Below are 21,644 nucleotides of genomic sequence, written 5' to 3'. Positions count from 1 at the left end.
GGTCACTAAAACTGTTGCCTTTCATGATTTATTTAGATTGTGCATAATTGTGTTGTATTTCACAGAGGTAAAGGCCCCCTGAAGAATACATCAGATGTCATTAATGCGGCCAAGAAGATTGCAGAGGCAGGGTCGAGGATGGATAAATTGGCACGGGCGGTAGCTGATCAGGTAACAACAAAAATGAGCAGAAATATAATGTAACCTCTATCAATAAGTTGCCTTTTGCAGGAAAAGGTTATCTTTACTGGGCAGAAAATTACCTGTTGAAAGTCACTGCCTGGATACTGATCTACCCATTGAATAGAAGTTGTTTCTTCTATACCAATCAGCTTGGGTTTTGCAGTACAGGAAAGTCATAAATGAGTCTCTCTAAACCTCAGAAATGCCTGAATTGTTCCACAGCTTCACTTCTGGACCCAGGTGATTGTACCAGAATTAGACTGATACATTTGCTGTCACAAAATCAGTAGAGACTTGGATGCTCTGTTACCCTTGCCATATGCCTGAGAATCCTTATATTGTTTTCAGCTTGTTCTTCCAGCAATTTCCCTTGATATGGCACTTTTCTTTTTCAAGATTCCCTGACTCTCTTTCTTCTGCTTTTCAGCAGGGTATTGTGCTTTCACCTTACAGCCCCCTGCTCCATCTTCTAGGGTCCGTGTTCTCAGTCCCATTACCAAATTCATGTCACAACTGGAAAGATGAACTTGCTATATTCAGCCCCTTTCTTTCAGATTGGATTATCTATCCATCTGGAGAGCAAGAGGAAGCATCACATTAAAAGTCAAGAGCCAAATTTCAAATCCAGGTTCTAGGTAGCTAATTTTAGATGTAGGCAAATGAAATTTGTCTTCTTTTTTTTTTGCCCCTTGTAAACTTCCTATAGTTTCTTTCCTTTCATTGTCATCAGGAGAAATTTTGCTGGAAGTGGGAACTGACAACTTCCTTGCCTCTAGTCTTTCTCTTCAAAATCAGCATTTCTTTTTCTTCTTCAAGTAAGCATGTAATAGTGTGTATCACATCCTGCCAGGGAAATGGAACAGAATGGCAAGAAACCTGAAGCTGCCCGTTTTTGTATAACCTCAGAAATTTGGGGGTTCGGTTTTCTTCATTATCAGCAAGCATTTTTCCTGTAGTTAACTCATTCCAATCCTGCAAATGTGAAATCTGTTCATTTTAGCATAAGAAAGAAGAAATCCATCTGTCAGCTGATGAAATTCCTAGTCTACAATGTTTGCAGAGGTGGAATATTTTAAAGAAAGAAACACAAAGAGACTTGCTATGCTTAGAGTGCATTGGCTTGAGTCACATTTTAAATTTCAGAAGACTGTAACATGCACACTTTAATAATAAACAGTAAAACCACTATGAGAATGAAGTGTTTGTTTTAATGCTTGCACTTTAATGATATGTTACAGAACTTTGGAGACACTGATGCAATATAAACTTTTTATGGACAGTTGCATTTTTAATTACTGTTCCAATGAGAGAGAACTTACATGTTCATTTGCTCCAGGGTACTTGTATTTAAAGCCTTGTCAGCTCTCTAGAAGTATTGCTTTAAAGTTCATTTCTTTCAGTTCATAGACTTCAAGAGTAGGGTAAATATTTCTGTATTAAATTGTCACCGGTAGGGAGAAGAGGTCTCTTAGGGATTCATGCCTGAAAGATGTGGCAACCATCTGAGAAAGAGAGACATTATAGCATTGCCATAAGTATAAAGCAGATTAAACCTAACAGCCACAATGAACCTCCAGCTTTGTTTATTGTTAGTTTTAAAGGGAGAGAAAAAAAGCAAAGTGACTTCTTTCAGGGTTATAGACGACAGTATATGCAGCTACTTCACCGCAAACCTATTCCTTGCCAGCATTAGCTGTTGGGGCTAAAGCAGTCATCTCACGTCAGGCGTTGTGATGCTGTTGACTCGTGTGTTTAATTCTATCAGGTTTTGTTCAAGTGCTCTGATAATATTTTACAAAAATTGAGCGTAAACTCTGTAAGATGCTAAAAAGGCATATTCGGAATCTTTGTTCCCCAAGCTATACGTTCAAAGGACATTGTCAGTCAGACTTTGTTGGGTAGCCCCAAAGAGTATTTATTGGAGACGTGCTGTTAGCAATGGGCCCTTTTAGCAGTGTTTCATCAGAGTGAATTACTGAGGTCTGTTCTCTTGAGGCAAGACTTTGAATATTAACTACGAGAGTCTTGTTTATTATGCTGTTGATATGGTGGGGGATGATGCAGTTTCTATTAAGAGTCCCAAAGACTATGAATAAATTGCACTTGGACCTTTTCTAGTTATATTGATTATAAAACCTTCACTGAGTCTACCATGTTTGACCTAATGTAATTTGTGTCAAAACACGTTTGAGATGCACAGCCTCCAAAATGGTTCAGGACTGTAGAAAGCCTTCCCTCTGGTACGAAGAGGTATCCCTCAGCCATGCAGAGGGACCAACTTACTTCATTGTGTTCTTGAGAAGGGCTGCAATACTGATGTCATCCTCCGAGAGTCTCTATAATATGTCATTTACGCTTTAGTAAATGATTTCCTTCCGGCACAGATTATGGTATTTATGCATTAACAATATGCTTGGAAATCTGTCAATACCAAACCCCAGCAGTCTCACTTCTACCTCTCGAGTCCCTAGTGTGTTCAGTAAGGGGCCTGGCTTCTGCCAAGTCGGAAGCAAGAGCTCCATCCTCAGAAGATCTGCACAAATGCTGGGGAACCTGGTAAGACAGTCAAGAGTTGGCATTGGAGTGCACGTAATCAGTCAGAACTGGGTTTATCCAGACTTTTACTGGTCCATGTTGTATCTTAGCCTGGACACCCAGCAGGCAACCTGGAGTTCCAGGGCAAACTTGGTCTTTTGGCTGCTCAATAGATTCTTCTATTCTATACAAACTGATATCATAAATGAACTGCCCCCCCAAACAGAGCATTCATATTATTTTCATTGTCTTTCATTAGTGGCTGACAGAGAGGTTTCTTCTTTTTACAAAAAGGTATAGTGCATCTTCAGGTTCCAATTCGTAAGTCTTGAGTTAAATGAAAGGTAGAGTTTGGATTTTCACTTTTCATCAGGTATCTCAAGTAAAGACAAAGTGAAATGGATCCATCTAATGCGCACACATTGCCACTCCTGATGACAATGAAAGGAAAGAAACTATAGAAAGTTTACAACTCCAATTACCTGTCTGTAATCATATAAACTCAGATACATCTAATCAAATATTTTGTTTGTCTGTAGTGCCCAGACTCAGCCTGCAAACAGGACCTGCTAGCCTACCTGCAGCGCATTGCCCTCTACTGTCACCAGCTCAATATCTGCAGCAAAGTGAAGGCAGAAGTTCAGAACCTGGGAGGAGAACTTATTGTATCAGGGGTAAGCTGGTATTTGTATTTAGCCATTTATGTTTCCCATGTAGCACTTGAAAGGGAGCATTTTTGATGGTAATAATGTACAAAACAAAAATACAGTGATTCATAAGCAAGCTTTTTAAAATGTTATCACCATTATTCCAGACCTTACAATAACTTGCGTAGAGCAATTTGATTTTCCAATTACCCTTTGTTTATACTTACCTTGTAAAATCTTCATTCTTCCAAAAGAAAAGTAATTTCATAGCCTAGAAAGTCATTGCCAAGCTGTGAATATTATAATTATTTGGAGCTTTTGTATATTTGCTCATTATAAATCTTCTTTCCTTTGTTAGTACTGGTAATTTCCTTCCTCTGTGCAGAAGCCAGCTCTGTATGAAGTGCATATTGTTAAGATGGTGATGACTAATGGGATTTCATTCACTCAGGTTCCAATGCACACTAGGTTTAGCAAAAACTCTGGAAGGCCGGCAAAATATCTTTAAGTTTTGATGCATGTGCTGCTTTCAAATACTATTGGCAAGCACAATGATTATATACAGTAATTCCCATCCAGTTATTTTCAATGAACACTACAAATTTTTACATACAACCTTTTTTAGAAATAAAGACAGGAATGTGCGGCAGCAGTAATATTATAAACAATGAGTTTTCTACATTTTTAAACTATTTTTTCTTTCCTTCTCCTGATGTTGGACTCTGTCCCTCTGGGAGATTACTAGAACCAAGCAGTAGCAATTGCTGCTCTTCATGATTTTCTTGGTTTGTTTTTTTAACTAATCGCCCTAGTGTTAGCCCCATGACACCTTTGTTATCTTCTAACTCAAATACAGACCATATGTATGTAAAGGTATATGTTTCACTCTCCTGAGTGTGTTTTCAAAATGACGATGATTTGTGAGACTCAAGATACTTGAAACAAGATTGTTTTCAAATGTGGTTTTGAAAAAGCACCCTTTCATTGTTTAAGCCCAATCAAGTACGGAGATTGTTAGGACAACTGACTTGTGCCCTTCATTTCATCCATAAGATTCCCCAGTGAAATCACTGGCCTTCCTCAAACATATCAGAAGTCAGAGCAAATGTTCTCAACTACATTACATTTGGATTTTTCGCAAAGCACTGTAGAAGGTCTTAAACATTTGCCAGCTCTCTTGGATCAAACATTCTGAAGTCATATATGCAATCCTAAAAGGAGCTGCTTAAATGTTCCTGTGTCTGTCCTGCAATTGGTCTTCACTTCTTGACATATGTACATATGTATTTTAATACCTTGATCTTCCCACAGCAATGAAAAGATCCTCTTCCATTTTCCTGATATTAATGGAGTGATCTGTCCTTGTATCACTAACAGCTATGCTGCATAGTAAATGCTATGATCTTTTCTTACCCACTGCCATCTGGGTCCAGCTTTTCATATCCATCGAGTTGTCATATTCATCTATCTATAACAATTACCCAAATCAGTGCTTCTACCAGCTTGGCTTTTGTGGTTGTGTGTGTTTCTTTTTCAAGTCTCTTTATTCAGTGTATGTGGATGCTGAATAAGCCATTGTGAATCTCCAGCATCTATTCGTTACTGGAACATCACCATCCGTTGTGAAATTTCAGTGGCCGAACCGCTTGACTTCATCATTTCCAGTCTGGCATTGTTAGCATCCGCTGCTTACCAGGCTTCATCACCATTGTGTTTCTGTTTGGTTGGGTTTTTACAGTCAGCTGCAGACAAAGGCAAAACTGCCTTCAACCACGGAAATTATTTGGGTCTGTTCCAAAGACTCAGTAGTACTGACATACAGAAAATTTTAAGATTGCCCAGCTTGCTTCTTCTGCTGTTGCTCTGAACAGGAGGTGATAGAGTTGAACTCCTGTGCATCCCTTTTTGAGAGCATTATCTTGTTATCTGGTATAACACAGTTCGTACAGTGCTTTCCTGATAGTGTTTTCCAAGCTGTTTATCTTTGAGGTGCTGGGTACTGTATGCTCCTTTGCTATCCAGAGATCTAGTATCCAAGTGCACATCTACATCTGCTTGTCTACTTGCTGCTTCTGCTTCCATCTTCTTCTTCATTTTCTCTTGGATAGCCAATTACAAATAAACAGTATTTTATTTACATTAAAATGAAATACCATTATTTGGCAGCTTGCATACAGTACAATGTTAGAAGTACAATAGAAATCCAGAATTCAAGCTTCCCAAACAACAGAAGTAAGTTTATATGATGCACTATATTTAAGTGTTTTGATGTAAATATCAAGCACCAGGATGATTATTACCATATTGTAAATTACTATTGTGTTTACAAAGAACCACAATATAATTCAGATTTATCCAAAAGATGAGTTATGATTCAGAACTACTATGGGGAGTACAATCTCTGCTTGAATTTTTGCATTATTAAGAATATTAATCAATATTTATAAATGAAATGAATGTATGCATATGTATGTATGAACCTATGTGTGGGCATATATATATTAATGTAAAAAGGGAAGAGACATAAAACCAATTAAAACCTAAAAGACAGATGAAAGACACCCCACAGTTCTTAGAGTTCTGTTAGAGAAAAATGTGTTGCAACAACTTCAAAAATACTGTGTACACAACATATAATGTGCTATATATCTTTTGGTGAAACATCTATTTCTTTTTTTCCCACAAGATTCAGTAGTTCAGTATGGTTTATCTCTGAAAATAAGCATAAAGCTGATCTTGTTTGTTTTTTCCTCTATAGATTGATATGATACTAGCATAGCATATGAAGGGGTTCTTTTTGGCATCATTGACTTTGCTGCAAATAGAAAAACAGATCAAAAAGTAAGAAAATGTCACATTCCTGAAGTGTAAATTATTTCAGTAAAGGACAGAACCCACTGTTGTTTTTCCCTTTCTTTTTTTCCATTCCTTTTCCCCCAGCTCTTTCTCTCCTTTGATCTTTCCTATCAAATTCCCTGCATGCAGATAGCAAAATTATGTTCGCCAGATAAGTAAGATCTGGCAATTGAGAGTTAGCATACATCAGCCTAACCTCATTAATATCAATGGAGCAAGGCCAATTTAGACTATCTGTTGACTTGGCCCTTTATGTTGCAAGGTGAGACTCTTAATTCCTGATTCCAATTGAGTTTTGAAAAGTGAAATAAGGAAAAACTGTGTGATACCTGTTCTTGAATGAGGACCCTTGTAAACCTGAAGAAGATTATAGGGAAGAAAGTAAAGAAGAGGGGTGAGGAGGAAGCTAGATAAAAGCAAAAAGGAATTAATACTAAAAAAAATGCAAAATATTTTAAAAATATTATTAATCTGTGTAGATGATATCCCTGTTCCTAATAAAAGTCTCTTTGACCTTGGTCCATAAACAGATATATGTTTCTGTAATTTTAAATTTGAATATTCAATTTCTAATTCCCCTCTGAGAATAGACAACCTCCTTTGATAAAATCACAAACTAAAAGCACTTAAAATAATTTTCTTTGCCTCTTGCCTCAGTTTATTTAATGTAATATATATTTGCTTCATAATCAGTTGCACCGTTGTATTGGAATGAATCCTCTGAGGTGCTGAGCATATGCTACTCTCAGTGAAGTAAATACCATTTACACATACTTAGCTTTTGCTGATAGATAGCCTTTTTGTGTTAGCTACTTTTGTTGAATAGAATTGGTTTTAACCATGATGTTTGTTATTTGGATAGAAAATCAGACTTCTTCTAACTCGAGGGCTGCTTTATTTTTTTAGTATTCCTGTCTGACTCTTGTTAGCTAGACCATTACAATAAAACAGATCTATATATTAATTTCTTACTCTAGAATAAATATCCACTTGTTCTGTTTACTGCTGCTCTGAAGCTGATCAGCTCATTTACCTACTATCCATTTAGGCTATGAGCTTGTATTTTTTAAAATTCTAGTTTATGTTAGTAGCTTGCTACAGTCTTTCCTGCAGGATTAGATTGAACAGAATCTAAGAAAATCCCTTATCCAAGACAGCCTCCTATTGTGTGCAGGTTTAGTTTAGAACTCTACAGATATAATCAGCTGTATTATCAGAAAATAAGATAATATTTTATCTTATTTATATCTTATCAAAGAGTCTTAAACTTCTGAGCCAGATAGATATGCAGTGTCATACAGAGTAACAGCCATGTACTTTTGAACACTGTCCAAAAATATTGAATCAATAGCCAAAGCACACTCCAAACATATACTTTCGCTGGGGTCCAGTTTCCAATTATTTCCAAAGGCCCATTTATCTTAGCATAATTGGCTCAGCTACGATACTAAGAGAAGGATTCTTATAACGTGTTGAAGATATGAGGCAGTTTAGTTAAGACTGTGACTGTATCTAGGTGGGTTTGCTTGGTGAATTTAAGTGAGGACTTTGGGGGAAAAAGGAAGGTAAAAGGGCTGGAGCCCCCCCATTAACTTTGGGTGGGACATTATGAAAATTCCTATAAGACCTGGACTGGGAGGTTGGATACATAAAAATATTAACAGATATGAGGTATACTGCAAAATAAATGTATGTTTATTCTTGATCAGTAATAAGAATAAGGTAACTGGAAATAGCTAGTCCTCATCAAAAAAGAATAAGACTCATTATTTATCACAGAATAACAGTGTGCATCCAGCAGTTATTTCAGGTGAGCTGGCAAACACTTTCCCTATCAATTCTGCCTGTGGATCTTACATCTAGTAAGACAAAATGGTTTAAAGGTCCTACTTTTCTTTCATTTAAGGACAAATCACCCTAAGCTACCTTGTGCTGTAGAAGCAAGTTGGTATGCGTATGGGCAGTGAAGTATCAAGTTGCTACTTATGAATTCTGTAGACTCAAAGAAAAATCAGGTAATTTGAAGTTCACCTGCTATTAAAAGCAAGTAAGGCCGTCTTTCACTGAATTTGGATTAAGATCCTGTGCATAAGCAGTTACTTAAGAGCCACTGATGTGGCATTTCATTTCCCCACATCAGAAAGCCTTTCTGGGTTTTTTCCTTTGTTTGTTTTCAGGCAGGCAATTAGAGTGAACCTTTGCATTTAATATGCTGAAGAGTATGGAGAAAATGTTGTTTTGGAGTTTGGCAAATAAAGTAATTTAATTCCTCCTGAATCAAGCAAGAATTTAGCATTATGTAGAAGAAAGTTTGCTGAAGGGACAGTTGGCAAACTGACAAAACTGTCAGGTTCCTTTTCTTCAAGATTCTCAGGAGTGCAAAAAGGTTACTCCGGTTACTTAGCTAGCAATAAAATCAGTTTTACTATTAATTTAGAACAGAAATGGAAGAATGCTACGTGAAGTATACTCACAGAAACAGTCTAACAAACCAGGGTTTGTAGGTATTTCTGGGCTGGGCTGCTTGGACTGGCAAGCTGTCAGTGTTTTCCGTAGAAAACACCTGAGCTAAGACCTAGCTGTATTTAATGATTAATAGATATCAGTGATAGAAATTTTGTGTTTTGTCTGCTAGTGATTCAATTTACTTGACTTCAAATGTGACAGTAGTTATTTTCAAATAATTTCTGTGTTCATGTTTGTTGGACAATGAGTGCTCAAAGAGTTACACACCACAAAGAAGAGATATAGTCCTATGTCTAAGCTGACATCATTGCAAGACTAGGGTTTGGGTTATGGCAGTACATGACAAGTGGATATAACACAAGTGAATATGCTCAAATTGGTACAGGGAAGTGAAAGATGGACCCAGGGACCCTGTAGATAATTACTAAATCGCTTAAGAATATAATTTGACTTTTGTGATTTTATTTTTTTTTAATTTAGGCTTTTTTTTTTTTTTTTTGCAAGTTGCTTTTCATGTTTACCCACTGTTTCACCCACCACAAGATTGTAGTAAGAATTTAGAATTGGCAAAAAAGGAGTTTGCAAATATGAACAGTGTATTGTATATACCAACGCTGTGAAAATAATGTAAGATGGGACTCATGGAAAGATATTTGTTTAGGATGGGGTTGGTGGAAAGGAGTTCTGTTTTGATACTTGGAAGGAAAGCAGCGGGTGAAGGAGAGAACTTTGGAAATAATAAGTAAGCAAGCCAAAGAACTTGAAATATGAGATACGAAAGAGTCAGGGCAAGAAAAAGCCAAACCAAAAGCAAGGTAGGAATATGAAATCAAGGAATTGCAATGGTGGGAAAGGACTGAGATAAAGTCAGGACCATAAAGTTGGTTGGACTCCGCAATAATCTCTACTCTCCTAGTAGATCAAGCAAGGAGAGAAAATAAAAACTTAGGGTCTTTATTTCAGCTCTGAATTTACCACTATAAAAAGACCACTTCCAGGACAGGAAAGCTGGGGCTAGGTGGGGAAAGTGAGAGACCTTGATTTACACTGTATATTCAACTAGCTCATGTCATCTACTTTGGAAGAAATGACAGAAATGAAAAATACAGGGTGATGTTTCCGCTGTGCCTTTTGGGATGGAGATATAGTTAAGTAACCTCTGCATATGTGTTTGAATGTATGCAGACATATTGATATATGAGAGGGTGAAATAAAGCCATAGTAAGTGTACTCTGTTCCAAAATATATGGCTATAAGAAGCATGTGATACTTATAAATATACAGGATTTGATAAGCCTTTATCTGGAACAAATTGTTTGAGCTTTTCTATTTGTAACTAATACAGGAGTTTCCAACTCCTGCTGGCGTGGGCTGTATCCCTCAATACACTGTCCAAGAAAGGCAGTACCTGATGATGTGGTAACATGAAAAAATTTATCATCCTGACACTGAGTCAATTTACTACTCCTAAAGGATAAAGGCATCAGTGAGTTATGCAGGTTAATCAAAATGAGTGCTGATAAAATCCCTCATGGTCGTATATTCATTATATATGATGTATTTTATGGAAACACTGTCTTAGGGCTTTCTGAAAGGTAAAGTGGTGAAGAATTCCTAATTATCCTATGAAACAGCTCAAAGACGAATAGAAAAAAAAAATGGATCTCTAAAGCCATTTACAATACCTCTTCCAAATATGCAACAATAATAAAGATCTAGTTCATTAGATGAAGCTTACCTATTGCTTCCCAGTAAAGGTAGTGCGGACCAGGAGCCCAGAGAGTTTTATGCAATTGGCAACCTTGGAGGGATTCAAGCCCCAGGTAGACAGTGCAGCAGCTGAGCGAATCTAATGTTGGTAATCAACTCATTTCAAGTCGAAAGTTGTGCAAGAGACCTCCAGAGATCTCTTTCAAGTGACATCTGTACAGTGGTTTGATTCAGCTAAGTGAAAGATCCCGTAGGAACTTATTTCTACGTCTGTGAGTTCACATGGTTTTACCTTTATAACTGTTGCTGGACTGGACAACAGTATATATATCCTGAGGTCTGGGCATCTGGGGGGACATAATTATGATCCGCATAAAGAATAGTGCAGAAGACTTTGGAAAGGTTGATTTATTTTTATTAGTGTTATGGTTATTTCCATATTTCCATAAGTGAAGGTAGATTGGTGGTGGGAGGAGGTGACATTATGTAAGGAAAGGTAGATGAATGAAGCTTAAGGCATAACTGAAAAATTCAACAAGAAAATATTTTTTAGGAAATAATCTCAGTTCTTTTGAAGGTGCAATGTTTTGATATAAGGCTATTTTCAGGACTAAGAAAATATGCCATTGTATATAAATGCACATGTAAACACACATACGCATAAATATGAAACAATATATCCTGCATAAATGGAAAGATGTTATCTAGAATTTCATTTGCAAAGCAAAATCACACTGCACTTGTCTTCATTAAAAAATATTCATGGAAACAAGAAGCATGCACACCATCTATATCTCTACATTTAGTAGCTTAAAATTTAGACATGTCAGACTTTTATCCTTATTAAGAAGCATTTTGGCTACAGGGAACATGCTCATGTGCTTTAACAGGTAACAAATATTCATGAATTTCTGAAGATTACATTTATTGAAATTTCTCATTAGAAGAGTTTTCTGCAAAGAAAAGCATTTCTGATACCAAATACTGTTAAGCCATTTAATTCCATGAGAGCAAAGCAAAGTGTTATGGATTCAAGATTGAGGCTTGAAACAAATATGATCACAGAAAAAGATTAGAGAATTGAAGGAAATACGAATGTATATGCTTCATTACATACTGCATTTGTTTTAAAAATAGTAACCACTCTAAAATCCAAAGCTTGCCTGCTACAGCAGTTATGGCTTCAGTCCAGCTTGTTTTCCTATTCCAGGCCGTGCTGAATGAGATGGGAAGAAAATGGGAATATTGAGGCTTTCTGATACACAAACCGCACCAGCCCTGCAATAATTAGCAAGGTCTAGAGACCATTCTAACATACCCTAAGGTATGGTCCTAAAGGACTATTCGTATAAAAATTACTATAAAGAAAGAGAGGATTTCAGTGCTATCTCATGCTCACTTCTTTTCCTGTCTTGGAGATGGTTTGGGACCAAGCTTCACCATTTTGTATTAAATAAGAATTCCTTTCCCCTAGGGCACTCTCAGCTGGCCTCCTTAATGCACAGCATAGATCAGCTAATAGGTACATCCTGAGGCTTTAAATAAAAATTAGGTTTGTTTCTTGCACATGGAATTATGGAGGACTGAATTTACATAATGACAGATTTAGCACACAATGGGAGATTTTGGGCTGTGTTTCTTATACAGAAGTACATCTTTTATCTCTTGCAATTATTGAACTTCCTGATTTGGATAGTGGTGAGACTTAATCTCACTTCTAAAAGTACTATCAGATGATGCCTTTGCAGATATTAAAAGAATATCAACTTCAGTTCAGACTCATCAGTTTCTTTGAGTTTAATTATAGTTCTTGACAACCTGAGTTGCAGATGAGTAATACACACATAAAAACACTCACAGGCAAGACGACATACCCTCAAGGGAAAACATCAACAGGTTTTCCCAGCCTGAGCAGAATCAATTGCAAATACTGAACAAAACAGCTTACAACGAAGTATTTAATAAAACTCACAGTAGGAATGTATCTCCATTAAATGTAGGAGGTCATAATAGCCTTTAGGTAGAGATCAAACTGAGTGAGGAAGGTTAAAAGTTGCCTTATATCTTTAACGTCTGAAATATTTTCTTCCACACATGCAACATATCATTATTACTATTATCATTTATGAACCTAATAGGAGCAAAGGAAAAACATGTCTGTTCTCACATCACATCATTAATCTTACATAACTGATAAGCAGCTACATCAACAAAAAGGGTTTGTTTTATATAATGCGTTCAAGACATAGACAGGGAGTCAAAGTAAAAACCTATCCAGTATCAGAAAAATCAATCCTAACCTCTTACTGTGAGACATTCTCAAATGCCTTCTGTTAGCATCAGTTCTTTCTAATTCTGACTAATGTATCATCAAAATACCTTGTAAACTAGCTTACCAGGTAGGTAATAATATCCCTAGAAAATGAGACGAAACATACCAGTGATGTGTCCTAAATCTCATCAAAGACCAGATTAGAACTCTATAAAACTGGATTAGAGCATCAGTATGTAATCCAAAAGACTACAGAAACGTTTTCATCCTTTTTTATACCTGCAACTAGATTCAACATTCCCACTGTCAAAAAATTAGAGAAGCTACAGCTTTGTTCAGTCTCAGATGGGATGTTACATATTTCATCATTCCTTAGCTATGACAGATAATGAACAAAAAGATTTTTCCATTCATCCATCAAGCTGATCCACTGCAGCAACAGGACATCTTTGGGTCAGAGGCATGTCTGTGTTAGGGTCTCAGACTTTTATGATATGTGTCAGCTCGGCATTTTTACATGGCCTTTTCAAGCTGTTGTTTCAATTTCTTAAAATATATCTATTTTTACCTTCTGTAGGTATACCAGTCGTACATATAATGCTTCTGCATGGTTGGTGCTCCTCAGCTTTTCACAGTCTTGCTATACTCAAACTTTATAGACAGCAGCCACTGGTACCTTAGAGGTGCCTGCCCATTCCCCATCATCTGTCCATCTTTTTAAGCAAGATAGAAAGCAGTTTAGTGTTTTTCTTCAACAGATCTTTGATGTCAAACTGACCGTGGACCCTTTTTTAACTTGATTTATAGTGCCTGGGTGCAAGTGATTAAATCAATGACTCGATCTGCGTTCACATAGTTTTCTTATGCTGTTAGGCTTAACTTACATCCCTTCAAAAATATTTTAGAGAATTAAAGTCTTCATTTGCTGTCTCTTTGCATTCCCATGCATTCATTTAATTAATCTTAGTTGTATTCCTTGGAACACTTGGAAGATTTTCCTCCTTTCTTGAAAGTATATACATTTTTAAAATGTTTTCAGTTAAGTATATTCTTTCTCTGCTTTTGTTCACTGTTTGGGCGAGTAATGTGTTCTTGTGTATTTTCACAAATCAGTCTTACCTTTTTTGCTCTTCCCTTTATTTTCTCTTTATCAACTACAGATATCATACTAAGCAGGTCAAAACAAGATTTCAGATTTGAGCAGTGCTAGCCCAAAATACCATCTGGGGTATTATCTGCTACCTAATCTACTGAACTGTTTATATCACATTATCATGATGTAATCTACAATATTTCTCCATATTTTGCATCTTGTGTTGTTACTGGAAAATATTCTTGGCCATGCTCAGTCTTCCGGAATTTAACTGTGCTACTTCCACAGGTTTCTATTTCAATAAAAGACAATTTATTTCTTTTTAGGAGATTTTAGAACTGCTACTACAAGTGTAATATTTCTCATATTTAAGGATATATCCTCTGAACATCCTTCTCTTTATCAGAATGAGCCAGCTTGCTTAGGCTTCATAAGGTCTGGTAGTCACAGAAGTTCAAAATATATTCCTACTTTATTTGGCAAAAACAACTGTGGTGCAATAGTCAAGTCGTAGGATACCTAAGTTATTAATTAACTGAATTCTACCTAGCACATTTTACCATAAAAGCCTTTAAAAGTTCAATTTTTCTTTTCTCTTTGGCAGACCAGTAGACATACATGTTAATAAGGAGTAGATGCAGTGCAGGGTACCAGAGGTGGTTTTCCTCCTCTCTATCTTTGTACACGCAAACAGCTTGAAATCAAGATGATGTAATGAGAAATCAGACAGGCATATGTTTAATTCAATTACGAACTGAAATTCACAGCACTATCATCACTTTGTGTTACTCAGAGGCAGCCTAGTTTTGCATTGTGTTCCTGTTATCGTCTCTAACGGTCACAATAGCTCTTCATTTAGTCAAGTGGACTAGCTGATTTGTTGAGTTTTTAAATCCCCAAATATACTGGTTTAAAGTAGCATCTGCAGGTACTGCAGGATTAGGTTATGATAAAAGTTTTGAAGGTTAAGAAGAAAAAATACTTGACTTCTGTTGTTAGGTGAAGTGACTGGTACTAGACATTAGTCACGAACTTTCTTTTTTCAATAGAAGGAAAGGAAAGAAAAACAAAGAGCACACAAACAGAGCAGGGAATACACATTAATCATTACTAAGACTGAAAAAACAATCATGATTAGATTACAATATACATGATCCTTGTAGCAACAAAAAGCCTAAGGGAAAACGTCAAGATTAACTCGGTGTGCTTATAATACATACTCTTAAAAGAGATTTAAGGAGCATTCATTTTTCACCTTCCAAAAGGCAGGTTCTTATGCTAGCACTCTTTACTGGCACTGAATAGTCCCCCATTCTCTGAGCAGTTTTATTTAATGGAGTTAAGTTTAGCAGCATATACTATTTTTTTCAATTTTAGTATACATCTGGGTTATTAAGAAAATCCCGGTGGATAATATAAGCAATTATGTTTACTCTTAAACCCGCTTTTTCAGAATTTGGATGATAAAAATTCCATTTACAAGAAATTAGAATGAATATCCCATTTTAAGCCCTCCAGTTTCAGTTCTTGGGAAGTTTTTTGAAAAAAAATGTGCTTCAGCCTGTAAGATTGTCGTTGTCTAAAAATATGCGGTCTTTAAAAGCATCACCTCTTTGCAATTTTGTTGATATTTTCTGGAACTTTCAAGTGTGCTCTGTAAATAAATGTATGCCCAGAATTTTTATACTTCCCTCACTTGTTCTTTCAGCACAGTTTGTCAGTTCTCCTTTCCAATGTGAGAAAAACATAATTCTTTCCCGACCTCCTTCATATAGTGGTGTAGGTGGCCTACCCTCTGCCTTACTCTATTCAAGGGTCGGCGCAGAGGGCGGGACTGTGTCATGTTTATTCAGCGCTGGGGGACACAAGTGGAATTCCAACTGTAGTCTCTGGAATTTCCGCTACTCACACCAGTGTTTATGGTTTTGTGCAGTTCCGCCGTTCAAAACCATACACAAAATATCGCTTCTTGGAAGTCTGTTAACCAAATTCAAGCCTGAGCTGATGTCAATCAGTTTTTAACGGGGGTAGAGCTTTCTATCCTCTCTGGTTTTCATCAAAAGGCGCCCAAATTGAACCCCTTTCCCAATCGGCAAACCCTGTAGGGCTTGCGTGCTTAACCTGTGCTATGGGAGCAAGTGAGAGGAATCGCCAGACAGCGGGGTTACTCGTCGTGGAAGAGTCCCTGTCTCCTTGACCAAGCATAGCTCCTTCAGCACACGTTTTCCTCTCTCCTCACCTCTACGCTACGGCACAATATTTCTCTTGCTCTCTCTCTCACTATCTCTTTTCTGTATCTCTCGGAAATCAGACTGGAGTTCAGAGCACTTTCACTACCTTTTATGAGGTAGAGTGTGATGTCATAGATGGGGGCAGGGCTAGTCAACTTTCTACCCACCCACCCACCTGTGCTGAGGGAGCTACGCTTGAGACCGGAAGCAGTGACTCCTCAACGGTGAGTAACTTCCTGTCTCATCTATATCTTTAACTCTCTCTGTACATCTGGGGGTGGAGGGAAAAGACATGAGAATGCGGGGAAATTTATTTTTTTTTTAGCCTTTCCTTTTTTTTTTTTTTTAATTAACCACAGGGCTTACAGAATGTATTGCATGTGTTGGCTCAGTCACCTGCGAAACATCATTTCTTTTCTGTCCTGAAGTCCTAGAGTTAATGTCATCTGTAAAGCAATGATCACATTTCTTTGCAGAGGTGGTCCATTTACTGGTGGTTAAACTGATCTTTCAATGTTTAACTTGCATTGTGAAAAGGCAAACTCTGGTCCCCTTGAACTCAATTGCTAAACTTCCATTAATTTAATTACAGTAGTGCTGAGCCATCATTTTTCTAAACTATTTTGTGATTAAAGATAGATGGTGTTATTTATATAATTATCATTTTTAACTGTGGATAATGCCTGTTTATACAGGACAGGATTTTTGTTTTCTGTATTCTCTCTTACTGTTTTTATTTGCTTTATCCAGAATGTTTATGAAGCTATGTATTGACAATAGGCCAATTATAAGACCTATTTTATGGATTAAATAGAATTCAAAAGTAAATTGTGGAAAATGTAAAATTAAGCAGGAAATCGAAGCCCAGGAGATGTAACCGAGATTTAACTTTTGAAATTATAAATCACAGCATTTAATTTTTTTCTGTGATAAGAACTTGAGACGGCAGGGATATTGCTAACTGAATTTCTTGCTGTTTTTCTTATGTCGCTACCTAAACATTACTATTTTACTTTAAAGCACTGTCTTGTTACCTATTTCCCTTGGCCCCAAGTATTACTGCTTCACTGTTTTAATATCCCTCAGCATTTTAAAAAAGACAAGACGGACTACGAAGATCTTCCTTTCTTGTTCTGCCTCTTGGGTATCTATTAAAGCTGTTAAGATGTCAGAGCTCTCATGCTAAAGGGCAGAAGAAGGATCATATGAAGATTTTGGCCCCTAGGGATACCACAAATCTTGCTGTTCGTGTTCATTTAAAGCTCTTTACCGGCTCTGTGTGGGGTCTTGTCATATCTCCGTGAAAGGCACTAAAAGGCAGCAATGCATACTCTATAAATCAAAGACAAAGAGAATGCAATCACAGCCTTTTCAGCAGAGGTGGTCCATAGTCTGATTGATGAAGTACTTCTATTTTCAGGTGACTAGGTGGCTGTGAGGAATTGGGTATAGGATGCAGACCATTCCATCTTCTGGTCAGTGGCATATATTGGGGATTGGTCAGCAGTGATGGATAGATAGTCCTTCCTGATGACTCAGTGATGCTCTTTGTATCAACGCATAGGAGATCTGAACAAAATTCTGGGACGATGAAAGTCTTGTTTATAAAGCTACCAAAACATTCACTAATGACTGTTTCCCTTCCTGTCAGAGAGAAAAATAAGGACAAAGAATATAAAAATCGGCTCCCTGACAGGTGGTAGCTTTTCTAGCTTTGAATAATGTGTGCAAGGAGTTTTATTACTACTGTTTATTCCTTTAGTGAACTAAACACTGAAGTCTCCAGATCTTCCTTTGCAAAGCCAAGCACTTGTCTAGCAAATTTAGCTTCCCTAGCAAACTTTGATCTTTCAGTAGGAAAGGAAAAGCAGGTTAGTCAATCTCTAATGTTTCGTTGGGAAAACTTTATAGGAATTGCTGCTGTTAAAGGCAATTTGAGGTTTGTTCTTTTCAGAGGCAAATGCTTTGAGGTAAAATTTAATTTAGATCCTAAGCACATCCTTTGCTGATGAGTTTACAAAATTGCCTTTGCATGTAATGATTCTTGCATAATGCAGGAGACTTTGATTTTTGCACAGAAGTGGTAAAACATAAGGACCAACTGTACAGTGCCCATAATCTCACTTCAATGATACGAAAGAATTTTGGTGGCATAGAGGGGGAAACTCTTTTTAAAAGTGAAATAAGGATTGGGAACAGGAAATCAGAATTGGTATCATTCAGTAATTATGGTGAATTAGAGACAGCGATCAGCACTGAGGGGATGTTGTGGAACAGAGATGTCAGTGGATTCCTTTAAATCCAGAGAAATTTTCTCTCTAAATTTATCTTGTAAGATGAGCAAATTAGCAGTTGGCTGACTTATGTATAAGGGGGAGTTTGTAGAGGCAATGATATTCAAAATGACATAAACTGTTGTGATAATTAACCTGGAATCTGCCTGTGCCAAGTCTAATAACAAATAGCAAATAATAAGTTTTTGTCCGTGCAACCTCAGGATGTGAGTTTGCCTCAGTAACCTAACACTGGGAAAATAAATAGCCTAATTTTACAATTACTGAGCTAATTCCCCTGTTATATTATTTTACTGGAAGCTATGATTAAAAAAAAATTAAAATGTCTAAAGTGCACAGATTCCTTTATTTTACAGCTCTGGCTTAAATGTGTATTCAGTCAATTGTGATGTTTATTTTAACTGTATATTATTTACATGTACATAAATCAAAGTAAATGTAATAAGGCCTAGATTTCAGCTGATTTTATTTAGTGAGTAGTATGAAAACTTTTAAAGCAAATATCTGAGCAACTTCTTGCAATAAATGCTAATTTAAATGAGTTAAATCTTCATAAGCGTTTTGCAAACTGAAAGTTACTTTACGATAAGGCATTCTTAAAAATTGCCTTGTTTTACGTTTGCAAGCACATTGTGTATTACTGACTCAAAACAAAACCAGTAACTAGTATATTTATACCTATATATTTAAGGAGGTCAGCATTTAAATTACAGATTTGTTCCTCAGTCATACTGGCAAGGGGTGAGCAATACTTCAATGATGCAAGATCATATATAGGGATCAAACATTTTTTCAGTGTGATTAAGATGGCTGCGTAAAATTCCCCAATTTTCAGTATTTGCCAGGCTGATTTCTCTTACAAGTTGAATTAAAACTTTGTGGGTTGATTCTTACCTTCTTTTTCTATATGAGAAGTGAGGGAGAGCTGTGAAATGCACCATCTGTTCTCAAACCGTGTCAGCTGGCAGATAGATGCTTATCACCCTGCCCTCTCTTACTGCAGTTTTAGGCTGGTATAACACGATTGACTCAAAATGAATTACTTTTGATTTAATCTTGTTTAAGCAAAAGAAGTCACAATGATAGTGCAGAGCATTCTAGAGGACTTTTCATGTTGATTTAAATAGCAACCCTTTTAAACTTCGACCTCAGCTCATTTGAATTGTCAACAAAAATACTCAATAGCACTTGGACTGAGTATAGTGGTTGGAGGAAACTAGGACTGCCTTAACACCCCGGAATTTCTGTTTCTGGGACAGTTGCATCTTAAAGACACTAAACGTGATTCTGTTCAATCATAATCCTTTGGATTTTTATCAGTCCCATCTGAGTATCTCAAAGCAAACACAATGGTGTACCCTTGTAAAACTGAAACCAGAAGCAAATATGGTCATTATTTCCCTTCTGCAAATGAGAATACTGAGCCACACTCAAGGCAGAAAATATCTGTAGAATCATGATGAGTTTCAAACACTAAGTCCTCCTTCAAGACTCAGATAGTTCTCAAGACCAGCATTTCTCTGTCTTCCATTCTATATTCCAGTTTCCACTCTAGATGGCCAAATAAAGATTAAAAAAAAACAGGACAAAGAGTTCACTGTAGTTAAGAAGTATGGTTTGAAAAAGATAGAGTTGGACGGAAATCTTGCATTAACAAGGGGAGGCTACCCCAGTCAAGTTGTGCAAAAGATGAGAGTAGGTCTATGGTGTGATGAAAACTCAGTATTTTATTATTCACTAAGATTTTACTTGAATTATGAAGAGTTTTTGACTATTATCTTCATTGCTATGTGGAGAGCGATTCATCTAGCCAAGTGTAAACATCTGCATCTGAGATGTTCACTCCAGGCTTCCTTTATAATTAGTGGAGATCAGTAGCCGTTGCTGGAGAGCCGATATTCTTGTTTCACGTAGACACTGACAACTGGTTAGATTAGTAACAACCTAAAAAAATTGCAGAGGCATGGGCAGGTGAATTACACCACGTATTCAGACAAGCACAGAGTCAGGGGGTTTAGCTTTGGGGCTCTTTTGAGGGTATATATTCATATGAGTGATGTAAACTTTCTGTGAACTTAGCTGCTGGAGAACGGGAACTGCCTCATTTTTTTTGGACAGAAATATTTAAGTTGTTTTGTAAGGAGCATTTATCTATATAAAGTAGCTCTCTCAGGGCCCCAATCTCATTAGTTTCTGTAGGTTGGAGAGATTGATAGGGTTTGTAGTATGTGGTTTTCCCCCATTTGACACTTCTGAGGATCAAAAGAGAAGAATTAAGGAAAACAATCTCAAAAATATTCATTAAGTTTATTTGAATTCTTGGACTACTGTGTCAAATCCAAGGACAATTTTTTTGCAGATGTTGAGCATCTCTGCCCAGATTCACTGTACTGTCTTTAGGATTCTCATGCAATTTAGGATCTCTAACTATAATTTAAAAGGTGAGGTACTCTGGCCCATCTCCATAGAAAATGAACCTGTGAAAGATCTCAAGTGCTCCATGGTTTCTGGCTTCTCCACCAAGCACAGAAAGAGCCTGGAATGCCTTGGTCCAGCACCTGGAATTAGGTAGTATGAGTGCAGGATAAGATTTCATTTATATAAATGGAAACTCTGAAAACCTCACCTAGGTCACTGAACACATTGTCTCAATGGCTTTTATGAGCAGCCCTGTTTTTCTTCCCTGCATTCATAGAGAAATTGTTCAATTACAGACATCTAAAAAAATGCTTCTGAGGTTCTAGTGCCACCAGCTATGAACAGTTCTAGTATCAAAAGACATTCAGTCACAATTTTTCCGATGCCAAGTAAGTGCAGACAAGTCTACAGATAATGATGACTAATGTACAATATTTAAGTAAGAGCTTTATAAGAAAAGAGCCAGTGCAAATGCTTTTTCATTTCACCATTATTCTAAATAACAGCTGAGTTTATACCTTCATCTCCTTTACATAAATTCTGGATTAGAGGGAAGATTTGGAGGTGTGGTTGAATTAATTTAGTTTTGTGTAGGGGAGATTGTCCTAACTGAAAAGCACAGAAAGCATTTGGGTTATGTGACTCATTGAGGCTATAAGTACTTCTGCATTTGTTGTTCAAGGAAAATGCAATTTAAAGTACTGAATCGCAAAACAAAACAGAGATCAAGTAAATTAGGATTTCCTCACACTAATATTTTCTGAAGAGAGTAGTACAGGGCTTAACTAACTTGAGTGAGCTATTAAACATTTGTCAATGATTGGTGAAATTTTTTTCCTCCCTTCTGCAGTTACTCAGTTTTTCCTTTTGGATAAGACACTTGCTCTTATAACAGTGAAAATGAGATCACCAACATCATCTACACTACTCTTTTAGATA

General features: G+C 36.8%; 1 protein-coding gene across 4 annotated transcripts in view; it reads left to right on the top strand.

The window, feature by feature from the left end:
* CTNNA2 (catenin alpha 2) overlaps positions 1–21,644 on the top strand; it is a 514,224-nt gene that overhangs the window by 478,457 nt on the left and 14,123 nt on the right. For 3 of the 4 annotated variants that reach the window (XM_069796522.1, XM_069796547.1, XM_069796539.1), the window contains 3 exons: positions 66–171; positions 3,258–3,392; positions 16,074–16,217. In XM_069796522.1, the coding sequence (XP_069652623.1) occupies positions 66–171; positions 3,258–3,392; positions 16,074–16,217 (385 nt within the window). The remainder of the gene's footprint in view (positions 1–65; positions 172–3,257; positions 3,393–16,073; positions 16,218–21,644) is intronic. The other variant, XM_069796531.1, reaches the window with a different exon arrangement.

The sequence above is a fragment of the Haliaeetus albicilla genome, chromosome 1, assembly GCF_947461875.1.
Source record: "Haliaeetus albicilla chromosome 1, bHalAlb1.1, whole genome shotgun sequence".
In the NCBI taxonomy this organism is placed as follows: Eukaryota; Metazoa; Chordata; class Aves; order Accipitriformes; family Accipitridae; genus Haliaeetus; species Haliaeetus albicilla.
The sequence above is the reverse complement of the archived record's forward strand: the minus strand, read 5'-3'. Positions and strand labels throughout refer to the sequence as shown.